The sequence below is a fragment of the Mchenga conophoros genome, linkage group LG8, assembly GCF_057382185.1.
Source record: "Mchenga conophoros isolate Kocher_MC1m ecotype Shallow Benthic linkage group LG8, M_conophoros_male_GT1.1, whole genome shotgun sequence".
NCBI classification, from domain to species: Eukaryota; Metazoa; Chordata; class Actinopteri; order Cichliformes; family Cichlidae; genus Mchenga; species Mchenga conophoros.
The window spans coordinates 17,486,166-17,512,607 of NC_140533.1; the positions used below are offsets into that span (position 1 = coordinate 17,486,166).

The 26,442-nt window shown below is 41.4% G+C and overlaps 1 protein-coding gene across 1 annotated transcript in view; it reads right to left on the reverse strand.

Annotated features, from left to right (window-relative positions):
* Window positions 1–26,442, reverse strand: part of atrnl1b (attractin-like 1b) — a 71,564-nt gene extending 45,122 nt beyond the window's left edge. Inside the window, exons 1-19 of the mRNA XM_085284593.1 lie at window positions 25,287–26,442; window positions 23,266–23,349; window positions 22,005–22,118; window positions 21,557–21,685; window positions 21,114–21,322; window positions 20,233–20,407; window positions 17,792–17,879; window positions 17,215–17,476; window positions 16,539–16,722; window positions 16,257–16,411; window positions 16,012–16,096; window positions 15,327–15,541; window positions 15,050–15,168; window positions 14,190–14,322; window positions 12,977–13,164; window positions 11,637–11,850; window positions 11,351–11,542; window positions 1,915–2,148; window positions 193–330 (exon numbers count right to left, since the gene is read on the reverse strand). Of these exons, the coding sequence (XP_085140719.1) occupies window positions 193–330; window positions 1,915–2,148; window positions 11,351–11,542; window positions 11,637–11,850; window positions 12,977–13,164; window positions 14,190–14,322; window positions 15,050–15,168; window positions 15,327–15,541; window positions 16,012–16,096; window positions 16,257–16,411; window positions 16,539–16,722; window positions 17,215–17,476; window positions 17,792–17,879; window positions 20,233–20,407; window positions 21,114–21,322; window positions 21,557–21,685; window positions 22,005–22,118; window positions 23,266–23,349; window positions 25,287–25,537 (3,169 nt within the window). The 5' untranslated portion in view covers window positions 25,538–26,442. The remainder of the gene's footprint in view (window positions 1–192; window positions 331–1,914; window positions 2,149–11,350; window positions 11,543–11,636; window positions 11,851–12,976; window positions 13,165–14,189; window positions 14,323–15,049; window positions 15,169–15,326; window positions 15,542–16,011; window positions 16,097–16,256; window positions 16,412–16,538; window positions 16,723–17,214; window positions 17,477–17,791; window positions 17,880–20,232; window positions 20,408–21,113; window positions 21,323–21,556; window positions 21,686–22,004; window positions 22,119–23,265; window positions 23,350–25,286) is intronic.

Consider the following 26,442-nt stretch of genomic DNA (forward strand, 5'->3'; position numbering starts at 1 on the left):
TTGTATCATTTAAACTTCATAATGCTGATCTCCTGCATTGCAATGAAATCTATAACGATGATGAGAACATGCTTGGGAGGGGGCGCTTGTTGGGGTTAAAGTACATCACTCGACTGCCTCAACAAAAACAAGTGGAGCCATTAAGTCGTATGCATGCAGAATAACCAATGTCTGTTGTGATGCGGCACTCACCCTGGCATTTGCCGCCATTGGTCGGGTCGCCATGGTAACCAGGCATGCAGGTCTCGCAGTTAGGACCGGTGGTGAGGTTACGGCATTGCTCACAAACGCTGCCGTTAACGCACGTGCTGTGGCCGTTACACTGGCATGCTGCAAAAAAAGACAGAAGAGTTCATTCTGCTGCTTTGTCACAGCAAGAAAAATGAAAAATTATAGGAAATTTATTAACTTGACAACCCAAGCAAATATTCTTGGATTCATAAGCTGCCTTTGTCATATGTGAGTTGTTATAGCATCCTAGAAATCCAAAAGCTTTTTGTTGTTTGACTTGTTATTTTATCCAGACCTGCCTTTTAAAATATTTGTAATATTTGTAATAGTTTAATCCTTTAATCAACCTGAAGATAATCTATTCAACAATTTGCAGATTAACCTTGTTGTTACTGATTTTTCAGACAAAGTGTGTGGACACAGTGAGCATGTAAGAAACTATGCATCAGTATGACCCCCGATATTTTAGGATGGATAACGTCCACTCCTTAAACTACCTGTATCTGACGGTAAATAGAAGTGCTCGCGCTATCGAGCAGTTGTTGAAGTAATTTGCTAAAAATTATTATGCTTGGAACACAAAGTAGCAGCCATGAAAGAAGCAATGCTACCTTAATGGCAACAGGCCTAGACTGCCAGGAGGCGTTTTCTGTTTAAAACAAGTGCTGTCTTACTAGAGGGGGGGGGGGGGTCATCTGATTGTTGGGGGTTTTCTCTCTAATATTAAAGGGTCTTTACCCTAATATATAAAGCACACCAAGACGCTAATTGTTGTGATGTGATGCTATATAAGTGAAACTGAACTGACTTGCTAAATAGCATGTAACTGGAAAGATGAATAGTTTATGTGCATTTTTAGCCAAGCAGAACAGTTTCAAGGTGGGTATCCATTAGCGTCACCAGTGTAGTTTATGGCAAATGTAAAATACGGCCACAATCTCCCTTTCTGTCCCTGAGATGTGGTGTTCAATAATGCCCAAATCCTACTTGACATTTGTGTGAATCATATGAATTTTTGAGGTCACCCCAACCTTGACGACGGATCACTAAAATCGAATCAGTTCATCTTTGAGTCCAAATACAGGTCTGTTCTAAATTTGAAGAAAGTCCCTCAAGGCATTCACGAGAGCGTTTGGGAAGGATGGACAGACAATTCAAAACTCTAATGGGTCCACGATGGCAGCAACGGCGGCCGGAGGCACCATGCTATAAAAAGTGAACAACTGAGAAAAAGACACAATGATGGTGGAGTTCAAGCCTAGAGGCGTAAAACTCTAATTGGGCAAAATATTACAAGTCTTTTAATTCATTCTAGACTCACCAAAACTCACACAAATATCTGATTTCTTGAGGTTTTTTAAGTAATCCGCGAGCTGCTGAGCGCTGCTCACATTCTCAGTTTACAACTTACAGTGGCTACATTATCATCTTACATAACATAGCAGTATGGACAGGGGCTTCATGAAAGCATGAAACGTCACACCGGCATAAGGTTGCATGGAATCAGCAGGGACGGATTAGTTGCATAGGGAGGCTGTAACAGGAGTCCATGGTAGAGTTTTTTGTTTTTGTTTTTTTTTCCCCCTAAGCTTAAGTAGTGACCTCCAATAGGTAATAATGCCTCACTTGACATGACAGATGGTTTGTAATTTCAGTTAGCTTGACAGGAAGTTTAGCACTCACCGGGGCACTGAATGAAGGCCCACTCGTAGCCTTTGTCTTTGGGGCAGATGCCTGGCTCCAGGCTCATGTCGTGCGACGGGCCCTGCTGGCCCTGCTTCGCCAGTCTTTTCATGGGACCCCGGAACGAACCTTCCATGCACAGGCCCTTTCCTGTGCTGGTGGGATCTCCGCACCAGCCGCACTCAGGTTGCTCCAAGCACTGAGAACACGTCCGCAGGCCTGAACAGTTCTGGGCTGCAGGAGAGGAAAAATGCAGGTAATTGTATGTTTTAACCCACCACCACTGCCATCATTTTTCCATTCCATTTTACTAGAGTCATCACAACACAATGATAAAACGACAAAAACAAAACATCAGCCACAGCACCGAAGTCTTAATGCTGGAGCAGACTAAATTCTGAACAATGTTGCTTTTATATGCATATTGTTGAATTCTATCCTTTGTACTAGTCACCCTAATTTATTTCTGAGCATTTGTAGGCAATGGACAGGTTATCTAGTGAGGTGGCAGGACAACAGATCTAAACACAGATAAAAGGATACGAAACAACTTGCTGAGCGTTTAATACCTGACGCAGTCTGAGAAGTTTGTATAATGAGAGCAAATGCGTCAGATAACCAAGGCCCCTGAAAAGTTTGATTTGAGAAAAAGTCCCACAAAAGGATTAAGTGTGATGTGTGAAGTAGCTCCGCACAAAAAGCTTAGAAACCCAAGGGAGCGATGCCGTTTTTGTCAGTTGAGAGATGAACTTTCAGGCCTCTAAACTGTTTGAGCGCCACCACTCGCCTGCCAGACAGACACTTTAGCGGAGAAAATGCCACTACTATTTTAAGGAGACAAACATTGAGTGCTTTTACCTCAGTTTATGTCAAACAAATCTCTAGCTATTCCACTAATGGATGTGAAACCATGACAACACAAGAGCAATAAGCACAAAGTAAGGCCATTTAAGATTGTTTTGACGACAAGACGTAAGTGGCGAATTTCTCAGGAACACGTCCTTCTGAGAAAAGAAAGCAGCAGCTGGATGGGGACTTTTGTCTTGCCACACAACAAGAAGCATGTTGAAGCACAAAATCTGCCACGAAAACATGAATCACGTCTCTCACTTGGATTCTGACAGATAAATCAATATCTAAGAACTAAATCTGATGCCTAGATATGCTCTGTTAAGTGGATGTTGATTATGACTCTGTCTGCACCCGAGAAACAAGATTCTCTTCATCCTGCATCACCAGTTTTCATCATCACAGCATATACAGCCTGACTAAGGTTTCCTCAAAAACCCTGAATTAACTGAGAAACATAAGGAGCTTGTGCCACGCCTCATTTCTTTATATTTTGCTGGATACATTGAAAATTGATGAAGTTTACTGAAACATTTGCAGTGTTGTGATGTATCTGGGATAAAAAGTGTCTTAATCTTGTCGTCTGTGATTTGATGGACCTGTAACGCTCGCCTGAGGACAGATATTCAAACAGTTTAGATGCGTCCCTTAGGATTCAGAGTACTTTCTGCAAGCAGTACGATGTGTATACGTCTCCAAGTGCTGGCAACTGTGTCTTGGTGATCTTTTTGTTCAGCTTTTATGACGTTCCGCAGTCCCTTTTTTTATCCGCTTCATAGATGTTACCTTACCATGTCAGCATGCTGCAAAGGAGGACACTTTTAATAGTGTGCCAGCAGAAAGACACCAGAAGGTTTTGAGACAGGTTTATGTTCCTCATAGTTTTCAGGAATTACAGTCTATCTTGGGCTTTTTTCTTTTAACTGTGTGTATTCTGTACATCCTCTCAATTACGTTCAATGGTATCTGGGCATTCTGATCCAGCCCTGTGTCCATCCCTGATCCCTGCGTGCATCCATCCATCCATTCAGTTAATTTAGGGTCGCAGGGGAACCTATCCCAGCTGCCATGGGACAAGAAGTGGAGTACACCCCAGACAGGTTCCCCAGTATGTCACAGAGTCAACATTCTGATTTTTCCTGAAGTCAGTTATTAGTTCTTTGGTGTTTGTGGTGTTAGAAGCCAGATTGTTTCAGTACACCAATCTGTCAGCCTCTGAGCCTCCTCTCTGTGGCCAGACTCATCCCCACCAGTGAGCAGTCCTATTTCCACCGTCTCATCTACAAACCTAACAATGACATTTATGCAGTCTTATACATACAGACAGTACAGGAAAAGGCTAAAAACACAGCCTTGTCGGGCTCCTGTGCTGAGGAGAGGATTGAGGAGCAGTGGGGGCCCATCCTGACCAACTGTGGTATTAAATGTTCCCTGTGGTTTCAGGCGGTCCATGTGGTGTAGAAGGTGATGGGAATGCCATCATCTGTTGATGCTGGTTCTGTCTGTGTACTGACATGGGCCCAGAGTAGGTGGAATAGTGACTTTGATGTATTTGAGGTCCAGGCTCTCCAGGCACCTCATGGTTATTGGTGTTAGAGCCACTGGCCTGTAGTCACTGAGCTGAACCTCTCACTCCAACTCCATTTCTCAGGATCAGATCAAATGTGCGTCTCTAACCTTGCTGCACAAGGAGATTAGAAGTGATCCAATCAGAAGTAAACTTGTCCCGCCTTTCTACGCAACTTAATTAGATCTTATCTGTCCAGAACACTTTCATCTTGTTTTTATTTGGTGACGAAAGTGTCAACACATTTTATCACAGGTTTGGTCCTGGTGCGTTAGGGTTAGGAGCAGGAAGCATGCTCACAACAGTCCTTGTGCCATTTTTATGACGCGATTCAACTGCTCTCAGGATGAGGCACTGCTGCTGGTCAAGACAGTGGTGATGTTTTGCTTTGAAAGAAATAAGTGAAAATGCAGCAAATGTCCAGAAAGCCTGGAGAACCATTAGTTAAGACCACTTAGAACCCAAATATGAAGAAAAGAGGGGTGGGCTCCAGACTTTTTGCACAGGCTTTTATTCAGTCACAAACTCCAGTTAAGTGTGACGTTCGAGGCCAAATTCAAGATGTTAAAATTTTTATAAGATCCATTTATCCACATTTCTCTTCAGAGTTGTGAGTATTTATGCTGGCTGGCTGTTTCGCAGCTTTCAAACTGTTCTTCTTTGATTTCACAGACTACTGATCATCGTGATAACCCTACTGCTTCAGTATCCGATCTGCTTTTGATCTGAAAGCAGTGTTAGGAAGGAAATTACACAGCTCTGTGTCAATCACAAGTATCCCTCCAATTGTGCAGACTTCAAATGCTGCTTTACAGCTTGTGCCACAGCCAAGTGCTTCTTAAACCAAATGGAGTAAAAACCAAGGCATCTTATAAAAGAATAAGATGAGCTATTTAGCTATTTAAATGTAAATAACATATTGTGTAAAGCTGCCAAATGAGTTATTAATTAACTCTAACCCAGATGAGAGGCAGGGTACAAAGTGGACAGCCCACTAGTGAGGATACTAGAATGTGGAATTCACAGAAAAACTACAGTGTGACTGCATCTGCACCAGCATGTACACTTTATCACATCTGCTAGAGGATCAAACCTTCAACCCTGTAATTACAGAGCAACCTTCCATTCTGACCCATGGCTGCCACTCTCACCAACATAGGCCACAGAAAGCAGCATCTGAAGAGTAGGAATATTTGACAATTCCACTTCTGCTTGAAAAAAAATGACAGAGCAGCTGCTAAACTACAGTACTTAACAGAGGTGGGACCAAGTCATTGTTTTGCAAGTCTCAAGTAAGTCTCAAGTCTTTATCCTCAAGTCTCAAGTCAAGTCTCAAGTAATGTCAGGCAAGTCAGAGTCGAGTCTCAAGTCACTGGTGTAAAAGTCCGAGTCAAGTCACAAGTCTGAAACTTTGAATTTCAAGTCCTTTCGAGTCTTTAAAAAAAAAAAAGAAAAAATAATGTTGCAGTTATATGCTAAATGTAAATATTAGACCATGTAATTTTAAAATCTGTGTTTTTCTCAACACATGACAAAATAGTGAACTTAGAAAATATACACAAATTGTGAAATTGCACCTCTTTAAAATGCAGCTCAATTAAACTTAGCTCCAAGAATAATTTTCACCGACAGTTCTGAGATAAGCTGCATGTTAAAATCGCATGACAAAAATATCATACACATTAAAAAAAACTGTATCACCAACGTAGCCTGGACAACATTTGCTAGTTAGATGAAGTCAGCTATCTCATCGTAGCATATTTATATGCATATTTATGATCATACGGTTCTTGGAGTGAGTGCATACACTCATGAAGTTTAGTAACTTCAGGTCACTGCAACAAGCCCAGGTACAGTTTACCGACGGATGGGTGCAGGACCTTGAAATGCACCGTGTAGAAAGTAAAGACCATCGTACGTATCATAAGTTTACCAGTCTCACAAATTGTCGTCATAAATACACATTCCTTAACCGTTTATTAATAGGACCTTTGAGCTCAACGGTAATTAATTAGTAGTGGAAATAATTTCTGGTAGCATCACAGAAATGTAGCAGTGACAATAATATTGTATGCTGTAATCGTACTGGACAATTAGTGATACAAAAAACCTGTTTTATCCTGTGAATAAAAGTATATGTTTTTGTCAATGTACCATAATAACAGAAGCGAAACGCAATATTGTGTCAGGACAATTCACTATTTATGCACAATAAATAAAGGAGCATAGCGCGACAATTTCTGTTCAGCGCCAGACTTGCTTGTAACCCATATCACTAATTATGTTATGAAAATGACGTATTAACTACTAAAAAACACTGACCTTCGTGTAAATGCTTGGAGCAGACTAACCTGTGAGCTGGAGTGTTCTGGGACGTTATATTTGACCTTTGAATGGCTGCAATCCAGGCCATCCGTCGCGTCTTTGTTACTTCGGAAACATGGCTTGAACAATTTCTCTTCAACGACGTAATCCGATAACAACCGATCTCTTTACCCGTCGGCTTCCCGTGGCTGTCATGCGACCGGCTATTGCAGTTAATAATACAACGGCTTCTTGACATTTTTGTGTTTCTTTTTATCGCTGTGTGACTGATTTCAATTGAAAGCCTGCGTGCGCTAGTACCGCTTGCCACGAGTTCCCAGAATCCTTTGCGGTTCTACCCGTGAATGACGTCACATTTTCAATCTCTATATAATATGCATGTTAAATTTTATATTTGGGGTAAAATATCAAGTCTTTTCAAGTAAACCGGTTCAAGTCCAATTCAAGTCCCAAGTCATTGGTGTAAAAGTCCAAGTCAAGTCACAAGTCTTAGAACATTTTTTCAAGTCAAGTCTAAAGTCATAAAATTAATGACTCGAGTCTGACTCGAGTCCAAGTCATGTGACTCGAGTCCACACCTCTGGTACTTAACTAAAAGATTCAATTCATTGTGAAAGAATGGAAGCTGTTAGCTTGAGTGAGCGGAAAAGCCTGATCCAGTATAAAAAAAAAGACTGAATTAAAGACCACAGAAAACTCTGTGAGCCTTGCCTGTTTAGAATTTTGCCTGAAATGAACTCACAGCTTGAAGGACTTTCTTCTGGTCTGTCATAATGAAGCGGACAGACCGCGAACTCATAGCACAGATGACCCCAGGTTTTGTTAGGTTGTTTGATCAGGGAAGATGAAGTGTGGACAAATGAGATCTTTAAATAATCAATTTAAAAGGACATACATTTAGAGTCCATCCCCTCAGCAAAGTAAGAAGCTGCTTAGGTCATACAGAGAGCAAAATCTCAAAGCAGCCCAGCAAGCAAAAGATACCACATACCTGGGATCCTTTCACCTGTACTTACAAACATTTCACTTGCCTACTCAAAATCTAAAAACCTACGACTAGCACATCCTGGGTTTTTTTGGGGTTTTTTTAGTTGATATTCCAAGTTTTGGACTACTAGGATGACTGAACAGGAACGGTGATGCATTTCAGCATTTATAAAATACGTTTGGTCTCAACCATAGCTGTCCTGCAGGTCGTCCAGAATTTTCATGGCAATCACAGAGCAGAGAATTACGAGGAGCTTGTGGATAAGATGCTGAAAATGAATCACCGAATGAGCGCATGAATGTCACTGAAGATGCTTTTTTTTCTTTTTCTTTTTTTATTATTAAAATTCTCATCTTGACTTTGTTTCCACCAAACCTGTGTGATGTCAGCAATGGGCACCAGGAAGGATTTCATCGAGATATGAAAGTGATAGAAAACCAATATCAGGGAAAATTTAATCCGACCATGACGGGCAACTACTGTTGGTACTTGCAAAGAGATACGGATGAGCCATTTGAGCACAAAAGCAAATGACTTGGGCATTTTTGAGAACAATGACCTCATTTTACTTTGAGCTAAATTGACACATCTCTGGTATTATATCTTCTAGGCTGTTTTTACAGTAAAATAATTAAATAAATAAATAGTTTGGTCAAAAATAGTCAAAATTAGAGACATTGTGGTGATATAAATTGATTAAGAAAAAATGAAAGTTACACTTTCATTTTCACATGCTGGACTGCTGTGTCTCCCAGCACAGATCCAAGAACACAGAAGATTCTAGGAGATGGGCAGTTGCTCTGAAGGAACTAGACAGGGCCATAGAAGGTCCATAACCCATGCACGGGGCTGGCATTGGTTCCTTTGTGCAAAGAGGAACAGGATGAGCACTTCTAGACAGTCTACTCTGGCAGGCTTCTTGTGTGAGGGTGGATTGAGGTCCTGATGTCCTCTAGTGGGCCATCTGCTCACTGCCTGGCACCATGTAGGCTGAATGGCATTTGCCGTAGAATACGAGAGTTGGCAGGTCCACCACTTCTACCCTGTGTTTTTCACAGCTGAGAGCAAGTTCACCCTAAGCACATGTGAAAGGTGTAAAAGGGTCTAGAGATAAAGTAGAAACATTTTGCTGCCTGTGACATTGTTCAGGGTCACTGGTCTGATGGTGGGTCAGTGACGTCTGGGTAGGCATATCCACGAAGGGACGCACAAACCTCTACAGGCTAAACAACAGCACCCGGACTACCATTAGGTATTGGGATGAAGTCATTGTCACTGTCAGACCCTACGATGGTGCAGTGGGTCCCGGGTTCCCCCTGGTGCACGATCCCCGACACTGTCAGGCATGCATCCAAGCATGTAAGGGGGCATACAAACTACGAGAACCATTTTAAATTGCTGCAACAAAATTTCAGCTAAATGGACGGCCCTGCCACATCACTGTTTTACTTTGACTTTTGCGGTATCTTTGAATTTAGCCCTGTGTAGGTCAACCATTTTCATTTAAAAGGAAAAGATGAGGCATCTTTTCATTGCTAACACATTATCCAGTACATATCAGTACAGACATCAATCATGATCATTTTTGCCCCTACTGAGATATGTGTTTTCAAAGTGTTCCTTTAATTCTTTGTCCATTATATTGATGTTCAAAAGAGTCAAAATGACAGTGATGTGTATGTCAAAAACCTGATGTGCAAACTCGACGTGCAAGTCAAATTGCACATTTGAAGTCAGTGTAAAAAACTAGGAAAAGAGCTGGTTTTTTTTAGACCAGGGTTTGTAGTTTTGCATGTATTTATGGAGCATACTCAGCCTAGAGCACATATCCATGCACTCCAAATAAGCAAGGAAGAAGTAAAGCAGGTGAGAAAAGCCTTAAACAGTGATTGAAACCCTGGGAGTGAATATGGACGAGCAAAGTCAGACACAGCAAAGCAAAAGAGGAGAAAATACAGAGACAATTTATAGGACAACCTTCTCTGTCCTTCATGCCAACAGGGACTAATTCCTCAAGACAAATATCCACAGCGAACAGAAACATCTCTGCATCACCCAACACTAGCACACTCAAATGAATTTGAGACAGCACTCCTGGGCTCCCTAAATTTATTACTCGCTAAACTGATCAGAGATGTTTTTACAATCCAACACAACTGTGGGCAAAAGGCATACATCACGTAGCACAACAGCAACGACCTCAGCGGTTACACCGACTTTCATGTGAAGGATCTTTCCAATCAACTTACTACTGTGCAGTTTCACCTTGGTACGTGTCTAGTACTTAGTATGATCACATTTCAATACAACCATCAGGAAAATAACAGCGGAATCATGTTTGTCAGTCATGTCATGATAGGATGAAAGTCCCTTTCTTTTTGCTGTGTTGTACAAAGAGAAAATGGATGATTAAAGGTATTCATATTTGTTATCATAAGAGGACCTGCAGCTGCAGGCTGTGTACAAAGAACTAACCTGTACAGAGCAAAACTTTAAGCCTTTTCATCTGCACATATTTTCAGTTTAGTTTTAAAAACTCAATATGCCAACTTGCATCCAATTAACACGTCTCGGAGAGCATTTTAAGCAAAAACTGTCTTTGTCAGACCTTGCCAGATCATTAAATTTGCATGACATTTCTACGACTAAATAGGAAATCACAAAGAGTAGTGACGCTGTTTAATAAAGAGGACTCTTTTTTTCTTAAATCACTTCTTGTTAATTGCTTTGTGACCCTTTGTGTTTATTTTGTGACAGCTCAGACAGTCACAAGAAGCACTACTGTAAATATCTTACAAATGACAGACATATACCCTCGATAGTACTGTGCAAATGTCTTGACTCACTTTTCAGTTCTTTATATTTTAATAGGAAAATGGGCAACAGGTGCAGTGATATATCGAAACATCTGTTAACAAACAATGGGAATGCCGTAAGTCAAAAACAGAGTTCCTGTAATATATAATGGGTTTGAAATGGAAGATTTCTTCTTTAACACAGCCTGAACTTTGGTTTCGATGGTATTGGATGGTGGATTAAAACCTAAAAGTACAGCAAAATATAAATAAATAAATGTGGATTAACGGCACAAGCAGGAACTGCAGTTTTCCAGCTCAGCTGTATTGGCGTAGTACTTAAGGATAGTATATCACTCAGTGAAGTTGACTGAGTTTTTTTCAGATGTTCATTTATTCCATTCTAACGTTTAACATTTAATTATCAGAATGAAACGCTCATTTTTGCCATTTCAAATTTCAATGACTTTCAATGTAAAAACATCCACTTTTACAGTAGTGCATGTCTGGGCGTTTTAATTATGCACACTTCCTAGTCACAGAGTTATTTGCAATCACTGTTCTTGATGTGAGACTGTCTTTAAACTACTTAAAACCAGCTAATGATAAAGAGCCCATCTACAGCTCGGTCAACAGGGAAATCTAACAGTTGGCGTGTGATTATATGCAAAAGTAATTGGCCATTACAAACCAAAAACAGCTTCCAAATCCAATCACAGAAAACTAATACGATTTTCCCTCCGCCACAGACACCCGCCACTTTAAGCCTGTTTCCTCCTTTAACCTTTTTTCTCTCCGAGATGAATATTGACTGCTTACAGAAGCCATTCTGGGAAAGCTTATTGTCTGCCACCTTAATGCCGGACTGCAGACTTCAAAGAAGACTCATCTAGATTAAGTTCAGACACTCACCCACGCAATCTCCAGTCTGCCACTCCAGGCACTGGCCATAGGGAAAAGAGATGACGTATGCAGTGGAGTCGACGCAGCGCTGCACGCTGCCGCACCACATACACTCCATGGCCTGGCTGGTGCAGTTGGCACAGTTGGTGTGCAGCGAGCAAGGTTTCTTACAGGATGGACGGGTGCTCTGGTTGGGATTGCCTGGACAAAGAAACAACAAAACAAAAGACATGAAAAAACCTTTTCAAGCAGATGCAATATTTAGGAAGTGTACTTGTGTGTTCGGTCATCTCACCAGTAGCCTTTTCACAGATGAGCCCGTGGGCAGTAGCAGTGCATGGATTGGCCCTCAGTCCTGACACCTGTGGCTCCTCCAGGTAGGCACAAAAACCAGAGTCACTGGGTTCACCGGGCAGCCAACGCAGACTGCTGTTGGTGAAGGGAGACATATCCTCCCAACCCCAGTATGACACATTGATCTTCCTCAGACCCACCCAGGGAGACAGCCGCTGTGGAAAAACAGCAAAAGTCTAAACAAATAAAGCTATTCAAATGTAAGATAAAATTTCATAAAAGTGCCTCGTTTTTTTACTCCATCCTGCTATTAACAAAAAAAAGGGAAAAAAGCCTGCCTTCTGCATTTACACCTAGGAACCAAAGATGCTATTAAAAGTCTGCTGAGAATAATTTCACAGATATGATTACTTATTTGCCTTCAGGATTCAACTTTTAATGTAATGGGAAAATGATGTGGAAAGGCATGTCAAGGTTCTGTTTGGAACAAACAGCCGCGTTTCAACCCAGCAGACTGACAGGAAATGACATTCTCATGAATACAGCAGGCATGACCAAACTAAAATCATCAGTAGATGCCACAATTTTCTGTCACTGCAAGGAGAATACGTAGCCGCGAGGGATGAGAAGAAGCCAGTATGCCCAAAACCGCATTTCCATTAAAGAAGCAGAAGCTCTAATTGTAATGTTGCTGTGAATATTTGGATTTCTCTCAGTGAACAAGTTTCTGCACCATATCATAGGGTTAAACAAAACAGAGCAGAGCAATAAATATATAAACTTAGAGCAACATCAGGAAAATTACTCAGATAAAAAGAAAAACTAAATGCAGACCAGACTACGCAGTCAAGGTCTTAGATACTGTAAGTGCACATGATTCTTCCATCAGACAGAATCACAGAGGCCCTTTTAGCTCTGCGTAAGGCAGGCAGAAGTGATGAGTGATTATCGCAGTCTGATTCATCAGCTGCGGTATCTCAGAAACAAAACTATGTGCAAACCACACAGTCTGAGACAAGATGTTGGAATAGTGGAAAACTATTTCCCCATAATTGGTTGAAAGGCAAGAAAGCTAGAAGAATGCCTGCAATCAGATAAAAATAGAGCTGCAGAAAACTGATCGGGGCTCAGAATCAATAAGTCAGAGTTAGAGAAAGGCTCCCCCAGCAGCTAAAATGCACTTTTATTTTCACTCAATTAAACACCAAGGTGGAAACTGCAATTCTAGCAAAAGAAAATATTTCAAAATGAATGTGAGATACTGTACTACATGTATATTGTCAAACAATAAAGCAAGGATAAAACACAATATCCCCTGCTTTATGACTGATTTAAGTGTACCTTGTCTTGTTGCTGGAGCTTCTTGAGCTCCTCGAGCACAAAGTCCACTTGTTTGGAGGTGGTCAGTGAGGCGATGTTGCCATTGAGGTTCTTGCAGTAATGCTGAGCGTTGTCGTAGCTCTCGCGGCTGGAGTTGATCCTCAAACAGGCATCACCCACCTGGTTCCAACCCTCACTGCACTGCTGAGCTGGACGATCAAAAGAGCATGTCAAGAAGTGAATGACCTCGGGCCAAGAAAACCTTGCTCTCCTTTAACTTTAACAGGAAAAACTACTTTGACATTATTTGTATTGTGTCGTAAGCTAAAAATGACATAATTAACTATGGAATAATATTAGTTAAGTACTGCTCAACGGGGAGAACCATAATCCAAGAAAAATGAAAACAGAGAACTTAGAAGGCATAACAAACCACAGGGGGCTAAAGAATTAGGGTTTAACACGTGTGTGTGTGTGTGTGTGTGTGTGTGTGTGTGTGTGTGTGTGTGTGTGTGTATGTCACTGATTTTGTTTGAGCGTAATTTGCACCCATTTGCTCTGTGTGCATTTTGTTTGTGCAATCAGCGGCTCCCTTTCAGGAATCAGAAATCCACACCCACATGCACACACACAGAGATATTATTTTCAGCTCCCACTGCACTCCCCTTAGGCGACAGGGCTTGGTGAACTGAAAATTATGGATAAAGTGACAGCACTATCTCTTCAGATTCAGCCAGCGTCAACATCAACAACACGATGGGTGGGTGCGGGGGGGTAGATGGTGAGAGGTAAGCTAAATACACTGCCAGACCTCATAAACAACATTGGGATGACATCTTGAAAATACATCTCTGCAAATCCCTGATACTGGGTTTAACCGTACAAGCAGCGGCAGAAGAAGTAAACTTGGTAGGAAGTCATTAACATCTGCAAAAATTTAATTAATGAAATAGGCTTCCCTTCAGGTCTGAATGTCAGCGCTCGTAATTGACGCACTAAATACAACCACCAATGTGGCCGTTTCATGTTACAAGGGCTGTTGAGTATTCACACTGATCAGCATCTCTGCATTAGGTTTAAGTTTTAAAACATATCTGCATTTATCTTGCATCTCCCACAGTCTCCCACATGCTTGCCTGGAAATTACCAAAAATCCTCTGCCATGCATGTGTGAGAACCAAATCCGAAGCTTCCGTTTAATAAGGTGGCGTGTTTGTGTGCACGGAAAGCTTACCGGGCAAAGCGTGGCACTGCGAGTGATTCTGATCCCACTGACAGTTGAGATTCAATGAGCAGCTCTTGCAGTTGGCAAGCTTGCTGCACACCTGCTCGTTCCGCACAGGACACTCAGTGAAGTTCTTCACATTCTGCAGCGGCAGAGAAAAGAATCATGAGAGAAAGTGTCATTTTATGATAGAGCCCCATGGACCGCCGTGTTAAAATGTCTAAATTAACAGCATTAAATAGAATCTTTACAGTCTGGTATGAAAGACGCTTTTGTTCTCTATAAATAGTTCCCCACTTTATTATATACTTCTTTTATACAGATTTATATAGATAATAGGAAGGTGTCTTACTGGCGTTTGCTCTGTTGGTGCTTTTTCACCATTAATATTGAAATTTAAAAAATAAGACAGCTTGGTTTGTTGTTCACACAATCCAAGACGTCCATCCTTCAGTTTAAATCAGTTAAATGTATTTAGTTAATTAGTCAGGGCAGTGCCTGTGCACTGCACACACATTTTATGGATATAGTCTGCCAACTAAACCTGCTATGCTTACTTCTGGTTCAAAATATTTTAAATACTGCTACTAATGAATCCTCAAAAATGCAGATTTTAGAGACCAACGGGTGACGTCATGGTGGCCGTGTCCATCTTTTATATACAGTCCATGTGCAAAGGCTTTTTCTGCCTTAAGCAATGAGGTGATGTTTCCATGTAGTCCTGAATAGCACAAAATTATCATACCAATGTCCTCGACTCACAAAACCTGTATTAAAAAGCGCATGTGTCCTTGTGTGCACGTTTGGCAGCTTCAGGGAGCTGAAAACAAGATCAGCAGTGCACTGCTGCCCCCTGTTGGAACACTTACAGAGGTACAGTTGCTGAAGGCTGAGATGCATTTCTTATCATCGCACCACTGGCACCCCTTGGTGTTTGCTGTACAGCTGGCACAGTCTGAGAACCTGTAGCACCACTCGTCCATTGTAACTACAAAGAGATGAGAGGGAGAGCAACAAGAGTGCATGAATCAGTCTGTAAATACGGGTAAAATACAATTTCTAGAAAGAAGGCAGTTTTAACAACAACAAATAAAGTAGTGACGAGAAAGTGAAAAGAGGCTGGAGAAGTTCTGTGGTCTTTCTCACCAGCTTTAGGTGGACAAAATGGAGCAAGAGTCAGGCTGCTATTAGCCATTCTGACTTCCCAGGGGAGACAACGGCCTCTGCTCCAGATGCAACGGACCCCTGGCCCAGCCTTCACGCAACCCTCCTCTGCCAAGAAGGCTTGGCAGCTCGGAGGTCGGTAAACAAGCACATCATTGAGCAGTACACTGGAGAAGCCCCCAAACACGTACATGGACCTGAGCAAGACGAAAGAAAACAGTGTAGAAAAAGAAAAAGGAAAAAAAAGGTGTAAACTACAGCCAACAAATTAAGATAAACTGGACTTTTGTTTTTTAATTATGGAGTATTTTTTCTATTTCGCCATGCTCAAATTGATAAACATAATTATCTAATCTTTCTCTTTTTTTAAGCAAGTCATTTTATTACATTGTTATTGCTGTGATATTGAACAGTTCTTTATTATTTACACTGTTTTTCAAATTTATGGTAAAAAATTAAGCTTTTAATGCTCACAAAGAGACCCAGTCATCCACTCTAAAGATAAATTAGTGCCGAGACCACAGTGGAATATATTAAATTAAACTACTGGGAAAAACTGGGCATTTTCTATGAAACAAAACATGATTACACCACAGGGACAGCTACCAAACCTGATTTCACAATCGATCTGGGTGATCTACACAGAAATTATAATAGAAACACTCACCCATTACTAACCACAGCAGAGTGACCGAAGCGGTTGACATCCCTGTGCAGGTCTGGCTTGGGCAGAAGCGTCCACTCGTCACAGGCTGAGGAAAACAAGGTGTAGGTGACTATTTCGGATTCGCTGTGTGATTATCAGTTAACATAGCGGATGGATCTGATTGTACTTCTGATTTTATGTGAAACAGAGAGATACATTTAAAAATAAATAAATAAAGGACTATTTAACAATAACAGGATTCTTACCGATGTCGTAGGCGAGGAAGTCAGCAGAGAAGCATTTGGCCCCGTTGCTCAGGGATGTGTCGTTGTGCGTGTTGCCTCCAAAAACAAGCAGAGTGCCGCTGAGGAGCACAGCTGAGTGCAAGTACCGTGGAAAGCCGCTTTCTCTCAGAATGAACCTGGAGCATGTGCATGACAGGCGTGTCAAAGACAACTGTGCCAAGGAGATATGCAACTCCCACGGTGTCACATATAGTCTGGAATGCATAATGAAACAACAAGAGCAGCGCAACTGTGTCGATTTACCATGTCCGCGTGTTCACGTCGTATCGGTAGAGGTCATCGACAAGGCCGTATTTGTTGGCGGGCAGAGCTTTATAGCCGCCATGAACGTAGATGCTGCCACTACCGCTGTCATACGTGCTGCTGTGGCCGTAGCCTCCCTGGGGAATGGCACCTTTGGTCTCGGGCACCAACCACGTGTTGGACCCTAAAAAGAAAATATATGAAGACATTTTTTATAGGGAAAAAATATATATACAATTAGATCTCTCCTAGTAGAATCGAAGCAGACAGCTGGGCTCTTGTATCTTGATGCTTCAAACACAGATTTTCAGGGATGGTTTACATGGCTGCTGTTTATACTTTTTTATTTATTGTTTACACTGAAAAAAAAAAAAAGAAATAAAACAGGACACTTAGACTCTGCTATCCAAAAATTCAGTCATGAAATATGGTGTTTTTGGATTCACAAAGTATTTGCTGGCAGGTTTTAAATTAAAAAAAAAAAAAAAAAAAAAGATCCCAGAGAAGTCTACAATTATGAGTGGATACCATCCACTGCAGTTTGGAAGCACAGCCATACTGGGTTTGCTTGCCAGGGCTTTTAAATTTATCTCAGTGCTAAGGGAAAGCTACAGAGAGCTGATAGATAAGCAGAAACAAAACGTGAAAGAGTCTGCACTTGAAAGCTGTGACTCACTCAGGTTGTACTCCTGAACATTGCTGATATAGCTGTAGATGGGGGAGTAGCCAAAGATGACGAGCATGATAGTCTCGCCGCTGTCCAGTGGGACGCAGTGGGCCGAGTGTCCTTCCACGGCGTATATCTGAGCTTGGGCCGGTGGGCCGACCACAGGGTTTCTCCGCTGCCATGTCCGATTGGGTACATTGAAGACCCACAGCTCGTCCGTCACGTTTTCCCAGCCGGCTTCCAGTTTTCCACCAAACATGTAGATATCATCCTAAACACAGGGCGGCATTTATTTAGTAAGCTAAAGAATGTACTCGTCTCTAAACGTGCCATAAATGTGCCTCTAGGACAAGCCTGCGTTTGCTTTAAACTCCATAATTTTAAGTTGTTCTCCTGCTGTTGTTTTAAAATAGTTCTGTGTTTGGAATATGTTACAACATTCAGTTACTCAAAGAAATAAGCAGTTCCTGCTTGAAAGCAACCTTTTCTTTTCTGAAACCACATTTGATTGCTTTTCTTCCCACTTCTCCCAAATATTCCTCCCTCCCAGTCACTGTTGTGGTTTTCTAAATCTGTGTGTGTTTACCTGGCAGGCAGCAAGTGAGTGGCCGTATCTTGGCACGGGGCCACTATTGATGGGAACTGTGTTCCAGATGCCACTCTCAAGGTTGTAGCTGCAGAGAAAAGAAACAGAATTTTACACTTTAAATGCACCTCCAACACACCAAAGAGGGGGGAAAAGCCCTTTGCATATTCACTTTTTGTCCCACTGTGGCTTCATAACATGCCTGCAACGATTCATCGATCAATAATAAAAAAAATTTAAAAATCCTTTTTTTTGCTTTGATGCTTAGTTTAAATTCTGTAGCGCTCCGTCATTTCGGTGTAAGCGCGAGTGTTTCACCCACATAGACCTGCAATAGAAACACATCTAGAAGCATGTGTGTGTGAATACCAAATTAAAACAGCATGAAGCCCAGGCAGGCCCCAGGTTTTAAACAAAAAGACTGATAACAGCAGCACTGAAGATGATGCTGTCACGGTTTAACGTGGAGCCGCCGTCTCTCTACATACAACCCACGAGGAGTGAAGAGGCGGAGCTCTTACTGAGACTGTGAGCTCAGGTGGAATGAAACATTTTTATCACGTCCAAAACAATAGCGTTTGTTCCTGTAATCACCATCAAGAGCTGGCCGAAATCCTTCATCAAACCACCTGATCAACAACCTCGACGAGAAGAAAAGCAAACTTCGTAGCTGCTCCACCCACCGCCCTTTGTTTTACACAACAATGTACAGTAAAGCTACAGACACTACATTCAAATTTGCAGATAAACTATTAACTTAGTCTGATGCGATTAAATTAAGCAACTCGCTGACGGGAGCCTTCCCACTTTATACTGCAGAGATACCTGCAGCAAGCAGGATGAATATAAAGGGGGGCATGGGGTGTTTCAAGGCTCTCATTATATAATTTTCCAGATTTATAATGAAATTATTGCTGTCAGCATTAATCTAGTTAATACGACGTTAACAGCATAACCGCGTTAACACGGCAAATCCCCGTTAGCGAGTTAACGTGGATAACCCCATGCAAGGCCTGCACGGCATCAACGCATTAGTGGTGTGCAGCCCTCTCACGGGGCCGTGTTAACTCGCTAACGGGGATTTGCCGCGTTAACGAAGTTATGGCGTTAACGTCATATTAACAAGATTAATGCTGACAGCACTAAATGAAATAATATAAAACATTGTTAATTGCATTCTATTATTATTTAAAATATAAAAATGCAAGTTTACAATCAAAATGTACATTGTTAAAATCTACGCTATTATAGTGTCTTGTTTTCTAATATAAGTTTACCTCAAGGTCTTTAGATTTAATCGAGCTGAACATTTTGCTGTGCAAAAAATCTAGCAGGCTGGCAAATGCATACATTACTGTTGGCTGCCATTAACATCCAAAAAAGACACACACAAAAAAAAAAAAAAGCACACCTGGTCACATCATCACACATTAGCAATTTAAACAAGGCACTCCAGGAGCAACAGGAATCATAACACCTGGTGATGAACAAACACTGAGCAGATGGTGAGAGCTTGTCTGAGCAACAAAGATGAACCGTCAGCTAAACTGCGAGAGAACTCTGAGCGTGTGCCATATTTCTCAGTTTTTACAGAAGTAGTCCCAAAGAAATTTAAGATGCTGGAGGTGGAGGAAAAGAGGAAAACCACAGAGAAGGTTTGTGGATATAGTGAGAGAGGACATGCAGAGAGTTGGTGTGACAGAGGAGGAGGCCGCTAGGGATAGGGGGAGAAGGAAGAAGGAGGAAGATGATCTGCTGTGGCAAAAGAAAAAGAAATCCCAAAGAAATTTGAGTAGGTCTTTTTTTCCTGTGCCAAGTACAGCACATACACAACAATCTGAGACGAGACATAACACGTTAAAAGTATACAGGGTAAAATAAATAAATGCATAAAAAGCACATCGAATATTAACTTTCATTTTAACTGCAAACCTTTCACATATTAAACCAGCGTACAGACACCTAAACCACAGTCACCACTTGATAATTTCAAACGACTTCTGCATAACTGGGACAAAACACACTGCAGCTGTTCTCAATAAGAAGCTGGTGAATAAAGTATAAGACATTCTCTAATGTCTCAGAGTGAAGGGGAATAACTAAAAGAGAGCCGTAGCGATCCACAGCATATCGTAGCGAGGCAAAGGCGTAAAGTAGTGCCCCTTGACAGCCCTGCAAACGCTTCCACACCACCATCCAAGTACTTTAAATATTAAATTCTCAATTTGGCCTTCATGAGAGCAGCACATACACCATCACAATGTAAGTCACGGACACCTAAACTCATCTGCAATTTTTGTCGGGGAATATAAGGAAATCTTTGCTTAGCCATACATTGTGTGTGAGCAAAACCCCAAATAAGCAATGGTGGTTTTTCTATTCAGAAACACATCAACAACATACAAAGTGAGAAAGCTGCTCGAGGAAAAACCTCTACTTACTTAAGAATCATCTGGAATGAGCTGTAGTTGAAAGTGTATCCCCCCACCACCCACATGACCTTTTCTTGCACCATAGCCATATGGGAGGCTCTGGCGAGTGATGTGCCAAAGGGCTTGACGCTGGGGAGGACCCAGAAAGATTCTGTTGACGGTACGGTCAGCGAACAGTCCGGGCCTGCAGGGACATACAGGAGAGCAGCAAAAGCAAAGAAATTATAGCTCAGGAACAATAAACACCAATGCTCATATGTACAAAAATCTCCAAAATCAATAATATTATAGTCTCTTTTATATCTGCTCCATGGCAACTTAATATTTGCATGATGCAATTCTTCATTAGCACCTGCCAGCTACTTTCATAATTACCCACTGAAACCTTAAAAAGGAAACTGGTTGCTCTCAAACCTCAAAACCCATAAACAGAGGAATGCAATTCAACAAACATGACAGTCAGAGAGAAGTAAACATGTTAGACTGTGCGATCGGAGGCCATGACAAAAAAAAGAAGAGATCTCAGCTAATGAGTCTGTCAAGTTTCATCACGCAAAAGAATTTTGTTTCCTTCAGCTCGAGGCGCATAATAATGCACAGGTCTGATCAGCGTGCTGCTAATCAGCATTACAGTACAACACAAGCTTACAACATAAAACCACCGCAGCCTTGCAGACCGCAGCGCACGTGGGAGGAGTCCATCTTTAGTACACCTGATTGCAAAATACGTTGAGAGATGGTGTGATATAAGATTTGTTTTGGAAAAAATGAATTTTGTGTATGCCGCTTCAGAAATATGCCACAGGGTTAGATCAGAGTGAGTAGAGCTGTTCCAAATAACCTTAAGAGGTTTTTTTAGCATCTGCAAAAGATCTGCAGCTTGCTCCCACCTTGCCAGCTGTCATTGCAGACACAAAGCTTCTCCCCTGTGAGGTCGCAGTAGCCGTGGTCAGGGCTGCCGCAGTTGTTTCTGCAATAAGGGATGTCACAGGCTTCGCCTTTCCAGTACTTGTCGCATTCACAGTACACTCTGCTGGCAGCTGAGTTCCCAGGTGTGCACTTCCCGTGGCCGGAGCAGTTATTGGGACAAGAGTTGATCCTGGACAAATATGATTTGGATTAGTACTCCAACACAGACTGAGGATGACTGAGGGGTGTTATCAGTTAGTGGAACAAAAAGACTGGAGAGACATAAAAACTGTTTAGCATGTCACTAGAAAAACAGCTATAAGGACACGAAAGCCTGAAAACAGTTTGCTGTCATCTATAATTAGAAAGACACCTAATCATTAGAATTGTGACGCCGATAATTACTCACAAGGTAAGTACTTACGAGTAAAATATTTCAAATCCTGTGAGGTTATAGGCAGCATCGCTGAAAAAGTGTAATAGTGCGTAGCCTGAAGTCGTCTCAACCTCAGGAACCGTCTCATTACCTCGTATCTCGGGCACGATGAGACCGCTAGAGAAACACAAAAAAAGAATCAGTATTACTTTCTCGAAATTTGCACCAGTTCTAAATTGCAAGCAGAAATTGGTAACTCTCTGCAGTCGACTTGAACTTTTGTTGCATGTGTCTGACTAAACAAACACAGAAGAAGAGTCTGGAGACCTTGACTCCAAAATTTTAACAATTTTTTTTCATGACTTTATTTCATTTATTCTTTTATTTTACAAACCAATACTGATTTGTTAAGAGTGCACACACTGGTTACAATGTGACAGAAGAGTAAAAGTATTTCATCTGTATCGAGGAATAAAGTAAGACGTAAGCGACTCACCTGAAAACAGCAACTAGAGGAGCATATATCGAGTCTCCATCATAGACATACATGTGGTCCCAGCTACATTCTGTGGCAAAGTGGTTGAATCTTAAGCGAAGAACTGCATTTGGACTGAAGAAGAGAAATAACAATAGAATCACGGTTCAGGTTTTAATGGAAGCTAACTAGATTACTGTTTTTTTTAAGTGCTTTTCAGTCTTATTGACCACTCCAATCACTTTTGCACACATTAATGCATATTTATAATGACTTTTCTTGGCAAACAACCCATCATCTTTCATCCTTTCCTACACACTCGCTAATATGGGTTGAGTTCAATATCTTACCGAAGGACACTAACACGACACACAGTTGACCCTACGATTAGTAAACGCCCCATTAAATCTCCTGAGTCACGGTGTAGTGATGAGCAGCATGCAAATTTATCGTAAGAATTTAGATCAAGGACTGTTAAACTTTTCATTGCCAGTGACCCTGCACAGGGAAGACGCTTTTCCAAGAAGCTCATCTCGGTTACAATATTACTTTAGTTGGCTTTGGCCCAACATTATCTGACACAGTGGCCTGACTCAACTATTTCATCAAGATCCCCAGTTAGCTGTCTAATAAGCCCCGTTACAGCAGCAATAACGCCTGGTCACACCCTGAGAGAAGTGAGTAATTTCAATATAGTATGATGTGTCACAATTCACAGTTTCCATTGCCCTAAGGAGGAAATAAAAGGCATATACTTTTTCTTTTAAACAACAGAAATTTTGCATATATGTTCCAAAATAATCACTAAATTATTCTGAAGACCCAATGGCTATGGTTTATGGGTACAGGGTAATCTTGGGAATATAGCTTGAGAACCAGCGCTACTTCAAGATGCTCAAAAATGTTTCTTTTTCTTTAAACAGATACCACTGCATGATTTTTTCCGTTTCAGCTGAACCATCTTAGTGAATATAAACTGTTTATTGCAATCGTGGTTTCCTGTCTGTCCTGGAGCAGCTGCTGTTGCCGTGACAATAAATAGCATCAACAGGTAAGGTAAAGGTTATTCTTTTCTCTGAATGATGATCCGTGTTAAACATATTAAACTTTCAAAATGCCAGAGCCAGCCAGCTTTACACTACATTACCTAAGCAACAAAAGCATACCCGTCGCCATAGAGATGCTGATGAGCTTCAATTAATTGCATTAATCAGTTTGCACTACATAATAAATTCTGCATACCCAGCATCTACACAACACAATGATTTACATAAATACTTACTAGCCCTCTATGAGCCAGGTGCACTTGGTTTTGTACTTGTAGTTGATTGGACCATCTGTGAGGTATCCTGAGGGTTCTGTCAGCCTGAAAAATCACAAAATTAAAACAGCACAGTTACATTTGGTTAAATTCAAGTATTTGCGGGGAAGAAAAAAAGATTTCTGACTGGTACGTACATCAGTCACCCTATCACTTTTAAACAAATTTTCGAGTCTGACAGAGAAGTTATATGCGATTCTGAATTGATATTAAGTTGTAATATCAATCAAATATTTTGTACGCAGATAGATCTATTGGTGTTTCTCTAAAAAGATGTCTTGTCTGTTTGTCTCTGCCCATAAATGTTGACATGGGTGTCCAAACACAGCACAACACACAGTATTCATATCCAAAGGTTCAATTTAAGACCCCAGAAAATAACTGTCTCCCCAAGAAAAGTCCCAGTCAACCAAAACATCCAATCACTTGTCTCCTGAGAAGGTGCCAAACAAATTAGCAGTGTGTCACAATGATAGAGAACTTCTAAATGGCCATACATCACTGTCCCATATCAAAAGAAATACGAGTTAAATCCCCCCCAATCCCCTCTTATATTTTGGTTTGATTTTTCCACGATAACTGACTAAAGATTGGTTGTAATTCATAAAGACAGATGATGTGTATGAGTTTCAGATAATAATGCATCATAAAAGCAGACATTAGGGTAAAGATATGGCTGAGGTGTATTTACAGTCTCATAAATAACTCCTGAAGGTGAACACTAAACTCAAATTAACTATCAAACAGTTTTGGCCGTGTAGGTTTGAGCGTATCCAGGGAAACACTAGTCTGTCCTTCAGCGTATCAAGAGTCTGTGTGCTTTTCATCAACCACACCGCACTAGCAAGAAATTAATCTGCAATCCACCTTCAAGAAAGGAATTCACACTTGTTGGTGCTAGGCGGCAATGTGTAAATGTTCCTATTCCTAATCATAACAGAGTCTAAAAGATAAAGATTCATTAGTTTGTGTGTCTGCTGCTGATGGGAGGTTACTCTCTGACAGCATGCCTGATGACAACTTATAGCAAACCCAGGGCACATTGAAAGAGGGGTAATTACTGTGATCGAGGTACTTCTGTTCCACAGAATGCTCCTTAAGTGTGTCAAAAGGTCATTATAAGCGTCTGTGAAGATGAACATCATTATTATTATATATTGCGAACATTTTAATCTTTCCTCGTTTTGTCACTTTGTCTCTGCCTCCTTCCTTTAGTACTTTGCACACAAGCCTTGACTTAGTGGCCTTATTACTATGTAGCCTTGATAACTTCCTGTGCAGATCAGCAGAGGAACAACAGCTGATAAATATATCAGTCACATCCTCAGTTGGATTTTAGTTAAAGCTAGGTGATGACAGATGTTTCCTCGCATCCACTGCGGGCTCCGCCTTCAGAAAAATAAAACCCAGTTGTACTCATTTGTTTAAAGACTGTATCTGGAATCCATATCAGCAAGCGAGGTGCGAAGTCAATAATGACATGGTACAGTCATGCTTTTCTACCCCATGCTCTCATGTGTCGACTGAACTCAACATTGCAATGGCAACATGGCTCTTTACACATTGCCCCCCTTGTGTGGGAGAGAACATGACAAATAATAAAAGGCATGAAAACATTTAAGATCAAACATTTGACAGCACTTGTATAAATAAACATCTATGAACTTTACACTTGAAGGACGCAATGATAAATAATGAATGCATGGGTTTTCTATTACTAAAGCTGGACCTCTTTAAAGTTAATAAAACTGAAGTGAGTTTGCCTGTGGCGTGCAATCACTTTCTCATCAATACCCCCCCCCCAAAAAAAAGTTGAGTGAACACAGGTGTGTTTGTCCAGTTAAACGATCCTCCCCGACACTGCTGTTTAAAGGATAAACAGCAGGCAGACTGGGTCAAAGTGGTTCCTAACCTACTTTTTTTTATAAACAGATCACTTTACAAGCAATCAGACACAGAAATTTAATTTTAAGGGCACTTACTTGAACCTCCCCTGGCAGTGCTGGCACTGGTCTCCCACCCATCCCCGGTCGCAGACGCAGGAGCCGTTGATACATTTTCCAGAGAGGCAGTTCTTTTCGCACGCTTTCGCCGGGGATGCATGAGTGACCAGTACAAAGTAAAACAAAACGTAGACCAACAAGTATCTGCTGATACCTCGCAAATCGCTGTGGATGGTCAGCTTGGGTCCAAAAATAAAGAGTTTAGGTTTACAGTTTCTCCCAGGATCCATTTCCCCCCCCTTCTCCACCGAAAACCGGGGCCTTGAGGTCTACTTTGGGAGAAAGCCTCGGATATTTAGGATGTTTTAATTATAACGAAAAAGTCCTGCATATTCGCTGAGTGATGTGCATACTTAAACGAAGGGCTTTAGCTAAGCCTGCTTACAAAGATTTGGGAGAAAATTAGCTAAGAAGTCGCAATGTTAGCTAAGTGTTTACAAAAGCTGCTTGGTTAACCGCATGCATAGATTTGGAGTGGGAGGAATTCCCTTCACCCTACTTCTTGTTGGAAGAACCTAGCTAAAAAGCCGACCATCGATTAAAGCTATTCAAGTAGCCTAGTCGATTAATACTTTGACAAGTTAAATTTGTTAGCATATGTAGCTTATTGGCTGTCTAGCCTCTGCTCGGTAATCTAACGTTACTGCATTGATTCAATACCATTCTCTCCCAAATGCCATTTGAGCAGCCATTTTAATGCGTAAACAATCCCACGGACTGAAAAGGGGATGCACACTTTAACATACGGCAGTCCTTCCACAGGTCGTAACACTTTCCCGGATATTTTCCACAGACGAACAAAGAGGTTGTAGCGTGTGAAGCCCAGGACCCGGAGAGCAGGCTGCCGCAGTGAACATGGATGTGGTGACTGCGATGTGGAAACAGCAGTGCTATTCTTGCCGACCGGAGAGAGCGCTGGGTAAACACTTTGAACTGTTGTTGGTCCTGTTAGTCTATTCCCAAAACGACTGCAGCATCCTTAAACGTATATTTCCTTGGCGACACTGTCTGGTGTTGTGTCCTTGTACTCCAGTGGGGGGAAAACCACGCCGTTGCTCTGAAAACATGACAAGAACTACAGCTGCGATGGATTTGCTAGCGCAGCGACACTAGACAGTTCCTCAGGTTAAAGAAA